The sequence below is a fragment of the Phragmites australis genome, chromosome 8 (assembly GCF_958298935.1).
Source record: "Phragmites australis chromosome 8, lpPhrAust1.1, whole genome shotgun sequence".
NCBI lineage: Eukaryota > Viridiplantae > Streptophyta > Magnoliopsida > Poales > Poaceae > Phragmites > Phragmites australis.
The window spans coordinates 28,884,340-28,891,130 of record NC_084928.1 but is presented as its reverse complement, the minus strand read 5'-3'; the positions used below and the strand labels follow the sequence as shown (position 1 = coordinate 28,891,130).

General features: G+C 42.3%; 1 protein-coding gene across 1 annotated transcript; it reads left to right on the top strand.

Annotated features, from left to right (window-relative positions):
* The first annotated feature begins 794 nt into the window (after positions 1–794).
* LOC133927712 (glycine-rich cell wall structural protein 1.8-like) lies at positions 795–1,319 on the top strand. The gene has a single exon (XM_062374134.1). It carries the CDS (start codon positions 795–797, stop codon positions 1,317–1,319), a length of 525 nt encoding a protein of 174 aa, XP_062230118.1.
* The last annotated feature ends 5,472 nt before the right edge of the window (positions 1,320–6,791 follow it).

Sequence of the window (6,791 nt, the reverse complement as noted above, 5' to 3'; positions counted from 1 at the left end):
CCAACAGTAACATCATCCTCTACCTCAAACACATCATCAGTACGAGTACCTTGAGATTCCAATTGTGCTGCTGAGCTAGATGGTTGTGCAACAGCATGACCACCAGTTGCCCCACCAGCACAAGATCCACTAGTACTAGGATTTGACATGTTCTGCATACCTGGAAAAAATATATAAGCTGATCAAAGACCATGACAACTAACAGGTCACTGAGAACCAACGTACGCAATATGAATAGTAATGAATTATCATATTTACTCTTTCCATCATCAATCAAATATTATCTTTCAAGCACAAGTGTAACCTAGAGATAAGATATCGGAATGTACTGGTACATGCTACAGAACTAAGATGACATCCATTCATCCCCAATTTTGCAAATACCTGAACAATAAATTACAGCATAACAGCACTATTACAATTTGTACAACTTCTATCAATGCACAAGGAGGTAACAGATCACTGGATTATACAATTTATGACTTTATGTGCAAGAAATTTCAGGATATCAATTGTTGTATAGTCATCTATAACATCTAGTCATCTACATCGCTACACAACATGTAACCATATACAAAATAATATTGCTACACAACATGTAACCATATACAAAATAATATCTTTCTCAGATCAGACCGTCGGTTTCTATTTGAAATTCTCGCTTTGTAGCCTTAGTCCTCTCTCTCACTGGCACTGCAAGAAGATAAAAAGGCAACTGGAACTGGTATGGCGAACTTGAGAGAAGTCGAACCTCACTACCTCAGTCAGGCGAAGGCACTCGGGAACTTGAGAGAATGCAGAGGCAAGCAGGCCGCAAGCACTCGGGTGGTGAGGGCAGAGGAGGCGACGAACGGACGAAGAGGCCAGGACGCGGTCACGCGGGAGGGAGAGGAAAAGGACGCTGCACGGGCGGCCGCCGTCTCCCAGCTATTGGATCCGAACCAGCCCGAGGCAGGCAGCACACCACCACCGCTAGCCCGCTGCAGGTTGACTGGTCGAGCTCCGGCGGCCGGCGGGATCCTGGTGGCTGGCGGCAGCTAGCGCGGACGGGCGGACGGCTCGGCGGGACGGGCTACGGGCAGGGGCAGGCGCAGCCGGGCAGGAGTCAGGACGGCATGGAGGTGCGGGCGCCTGGGGGCTGCGGCGCCGGCGGGCGGCGGTCTGGACTCTGGCGGTGGCGGGCTGGCGGCTGGGGATTGCGGATTGGGGAATTGCTGGCTTGCTGCTGTGCTGCAACTGCAATGCGGACGGATGGCCGGATGGGGTCACGGGCGGACGGGCCGGCTAGGGTTACGAGTGGTGCCTTCGTGGGCTACTGAGCTGAGCGTTTGAGCGCTGCGGGAGTGCGGGCTGCGGCCTGCGGGCTGCCTGGCGGTTGCGGGGTGCGGGCCCCCGTGAATACCCCACGGGTGAACTTGTCTCCCCGAACCCGACCCGACCCGCTGCGGGGACCCGACCCGCGACCCCCGCGGGTACACTTTCGCACCCGCCCCCGCACCCACCGGGTCTAAAACCCGTGGGGCCCCGACCCGACCCGACCCGTTGCCAGGCCTAGGCGGGATGGGATGCACCAGTCACCAACCTTGCACAACGCTATTGGTTGGCGGGATGGGATTAGGGATGAAAATGTCGAAAATGGTCGGAAAATATTCTAAATCATTTTTACTTTTACATTTGTTTTTGAAATTGAAATCCAAAACTATAATTTTGGAAACGATTACGATATCAGAGATATCGGAAACTTAAAAAATGAAGCCATCGAAAAGGAAACATGTCGATTAGGATCATAATAGTTTAGATTGAAAACAGAGCCCCATAGAGCGTGACTTAAAACGATAAGTGTCCATACAACCGTCGAGATACATTTAAGTCTTAACTCGATCATATAATGATATAACTCATAACTGTCCATACAACGACACTAGTCTTAACTTGGGTACTCGAATAAGTCTTAACTCGATCATATAAGATAGAATATATTCACACTAGATAATTTATAATCCATTCAATATATTGATACCACAATGCAAAACTATTCCATAAGTACCACACAATATATTGCAACATAAAAATTACAAAGAATTCATCTATTATATAAAAAAATTATAAAATAACTAGGGTGCAACGGATCATCTTACTATTTTAAGGCTTCTTGCCTGATATGGAATCGATGCTTATAAAAATTAGAACGGTTTGGGTCTTAAAAAAAAAATATTCAAAGTTTACTCCGAAATTTTAAGTGAAATATGGTATTTTGAAAATACATAAAAAATCAGGCTAGATTGTTTTTTATTTTGTTTTCGTATTCGTCGGTTCAAAATTGGTCCTGTTTTATATAAGTTCTAGAGAAATCGAAAACGATCGAGAAAAACCAAAAAACAATATCGGCCGGTTTGGATTTTACTATTTCATTATCGTCCCTAGATGGGATGATGGTCGTCTTTTGGGTGGTTTTAAAACTTTAAATGCATTTTCCTCTCAAACAAATGTTCGTTTTTAAAACCGTTTGAACCATGACATTGTTCACAATAAATACAACAAAATAAGATGGATCATGAATATATTTTGATTTGTTTTAAAAAATCCAACAATTTGAATGCACTATTTTAACAATTTGAGTACACTAGTTCAACAAATCACATACAAAATGTTGACATGTTATCAAAATTGTTGAAATAAGTCACACAAGATATTGAACATGCTATAAAAAAATGTTAAAACATGTACACAAAATGTTGAGCATGTTATCACAAATTGTTGAATTTTTTTTCCAAAATGTTGAATGCATATGAAAAACAAAATGTAAATGAAAAACACAAAAAAATAAAAGGAAAGTTGAAAAAAAAGGAAGAATAAACACACTTAGCTAGCTTTGTTGGTGGTTCGAAACTGGGCTGACTATCTCACTGTTCTGATCAGTCAACCTCGATTTTTTATATTTTTTTATTCTGAAAATTATAAATGTGTGTCTATTTTGAAATTTCGTAGATCTATATACCTGTTGCTCATTGAATGAATGATACGGACCTGTCGTCCATCCAACAGATGATATGTTTAAATATTAAAAAAATGTTTGAATGCCCTCAAAATTTAAAACAATATCAAAATAGTCATGAAAAATTCTGAAATAATTTTATGGTGTAGAGAATGCTATAATATAGTTCTCCAAAATATTACAACTCAAACAATTATTTGTACAATGAGAAACAAGAAAGACAACTTTCAGGGCTGCATGTTGTCTTTTTTTTTCTTCTCATCTTACTAGTCATATTTTTATCTGATTTTTTTAGAAAGCTAGATGATAGCATCCTTTACAGTACAATTTATTTAATAAATTTCATGACTATTTCAATAATGTTTTGAATTTTGAGAGCATTATAACACAGTAGTTTTTCTTAATTTTTAAACTATTGCCCGTCGGGTGGGTGACAGGTCCTTGTCACCTATCCAAGTATCGACAAGCATATAGATCTACAAAATTTAAAAGGAACACATATATTTATAATTTTTATAAAAAGTTCGGTCAACCTCCATAGGAGGTCTCCTGTCCGCTTGGAGATTCACCGGAGCCAGCGGACCCACCAGCCCATGGTAGATAGATTACCAAGTTCATAATGTGTAGGTAGGGATTTAAATTGGTGAATCTATCTGCGGAGCATTTTTAGTTCAATTAATAACACTATTTTTTCTTAAATTGAGTATATTTTTTGCAAACTAGTATAATAATTAATTAAAAAAGAGAGTCGGTACGTATCTTTAGGTTAATCAATTTTCACGAATCTGGCCAACACCAGACTAACACTTGGGCGCTTCAAGTGAACCTTGCAGTCCTGCGAAATTGGTTCTAGGCTTCCTCAGCCACCACAGTTCTCGTCTATGCTTGTTGAACAAATAGAGACCTGCAAGAATTCAGGTGTCCACTAAGCTATGATTAAGGGCATACTTCGCTAATTGTTGAGCTACTTATGATACTAAACGAGTATAATCCTCATCGGTTTGGATTTTGGGTCATGAGTCCACGGTGTCGTGTAATTGCACCTTATTTGCTATATTGCTCACCCTTATTAGTCAGCTTAAATTATCCACGCTTTCACCTAGGGTTTGTTAGGCAACAGAGAGAAACTATACACGTGAAATCTAATACACGTTTGGGTTGGGTTAGTTCACTCCATCAACCCAATCCAAGTTGGGTTTTAGAACCAAGCCAAAGTTAATCCCGTCGGTCATTTGGTAGTTTAGCTGCTCAGGACGAACCACGTCCATTCAAAAGAATTTGAGTAAGAAAAGAACGTAGAAGGTCCAGAAAATTCACAAAACACCTCACCACAATTTTTGTCAGTACAAACTCAAAATAATTCAGAAAGGAAACGATGAACTTTGTACAATTACCAACATAGTGACACATTTGGTCGAACACCACGTGTCCAGGAGGTGGCGCCTCAAACTCAGACCTCAGAAGCAACCAGATTGGCGAGCTGCGAGCCTGCGACTACGCGCTGCGCGACACCGCCGCCGGCGAGTAGCTCGCGTTACATATGGCTGCTCCCGTGGGGCTCCGCAGCGTCGAGCTCCTTCACAATATCGTCGGAATGGGGCCTGCTGCCCGCTGAGGATGATGAGAAATAGAAATCACACTCGATGGCAACGAAGGATTAGCCACCTCTGTAGTTTGATTGTTTGGGGAGGCTCGAGCTTGATGGTAGTACTTGCAGTAGGCGGCACACGGGCCCGGCGGCATGCTGCAGGCGGCGCACACGGGCCTGACGATCGACAGCGAGCAAAGCACAGCGGTGGCGCGTGGGTGCGTGCTCAAGCTTGGCGACGAGGAGGTTAATAGGAGGGCACGGATAGTGCGAGAAGAACCAGCCTCTTGGGAGGACAATCGCCGGAGTCGAGGGAGCCGCCGGAGCCGTCTCGGAGGTGAGTAGCTAGGGTGAGGGCTTGCGGGGAAGACCGGTGGTGGGGATGCGATGAACGGTGATAATATAATAGGTGAATTACTATAGTTAGAAATTTAAAATAAATTGGTTTTAAAATTTTTTATAAGATAAATTTATTTTAAATTCTATTTAAATGTGTTTTAGGATTATCTAATATATCTACTCTACCGTTCAATAGAATTGTAACTTACTTTAGCAAAGTAAATTATAAAAAAATAAATGAGGAAACGTAAATAAGGTATAGGGACAAACTCGATACGAGAGATCTTTATCCCGTAGTATGGATGGCATGAATTTCACTTATAATCCACGTTAGAGTTTCATAAAGGATATACTCCCGATCATTAAGTCTCTTCCAGTCACAACTCTTGAGCTACCAAGTCACTAAGATAAGGTTTCAAATACGATAAGCCACTAGGCCACCAAGGCAATGTCTCAATACTGGCATCTCTTTCGGTCATTTATCGCCGTGATCATTTCAGAACTTGAGCTACCAAGGAAAAGGTCTTTGTATCCCTGTACACGTGTCTTACTGCCGCTCTACACTAAGTCGAAGGGTCAACAAGCTTGAGCCACCAAGGTCCAAGATGCCGGCCAGTCACTAAGTCTTTAAGGTGCCGGTGTACCACTCAGTACAAGCTAGGATCACTCTTTGATCCTTTCTTCAAGCTGCAACATCTAGCTATAACTCACTCTAGTCCTATAAGCACTAAACACTCTTTAATCTTGTATTTAATTACCTTGGATGATCATTTTATGCACTTTGGTGGTTTAGATATATTCTCAAGTGTATATGAGCTTCCTCTAGACTCTAGCAGCATGCCACAACTTCAAATGACTGAGTAGAGGGGTATTTATAGCCTCAAATCCGTCAATAGCCGTTTTCCTAATGACTCAGAAAAGTTATTAACATTGGATGATCCGGTGATAATAGTAGTACTAACACCGGATCCGGTGAGTATAAATTCAAAAACTAGTCGTGGGAACTCCACTCAACACCTCTGTGAACACCGAACACTCTGGTGTGCCTTCAAATCCATCACCGGACCTTCCGGTGAGTTATCTTGAGCCAGACCGCGCTATTTTTTCTCTGTGTAAAATACTTCGGTGCATTGATTTCAGAGTACCGGATCTTCCGGTGGGTTCTTCTTTATTCTTCAGCATTTGCAGTGCCTCTACAAGAAATGCTCTGACTTTGATATCTCTGAGGACATTGGTAGTCAAAGTGTCCCTCTGGTCCACAGTGGAAACAAGGTTTTACTTTGGTGGAGACTTGAGTGTTTATGCTAGTGTTGTTGTTTCTTTAAGGGGTTTGACTTAAAGTGTGAGGCGCTTGAAAGTTAGAGCGCTGGTACTATCCCGCATTTCTGGAGGAGCTTTGGTTTGTAGACTGGGTCGTGGGATGACTGTATTGCTAACCAGAACAATTCATAGATCTAGATTGAGAAGAGCCATAAGTGGGCGTAGTGTTGCTGCCAAACTGACTTGGGCTGTCCATTTTGTGCTTACACTCAATCTTATTTCTCTTATGCTCCAAGATAAGTGCACAATCGACAAGGGCTTGGAAGTTCTTGAAGTCACGAGAAGCCAGAGAATACTACAGTCCATCGTTTAGTCCTTCTAAGACATAGTCTTGCTTCTTCTCATCGGTATCCACATCTTCTGGTGCATATTGGGACAACTGAATGAATCTAGCGACATACTCACTCACAATCATTCCTCCTTTCTTGAGTGCTAGGAATTCCTTTCTCTTGATCTTGATAGCTCCTTTGGGTACATGTGGAGCACGGAAGGCATTCTTAAACTCCTGCTAGTTGATGCTGTCAGGTTTTTCATGAGCAGCGACATAAG

What these genes read in the sequence shown, in the direction of transcription:
- LOC133927712 (XM_062374134.1), top strand. Translation starts at nt 795, where the DNA reads ATGCAGAGGCAAGCAGGCCGCAAGCACTCGGGTGGTGAGGGCAGAGGA.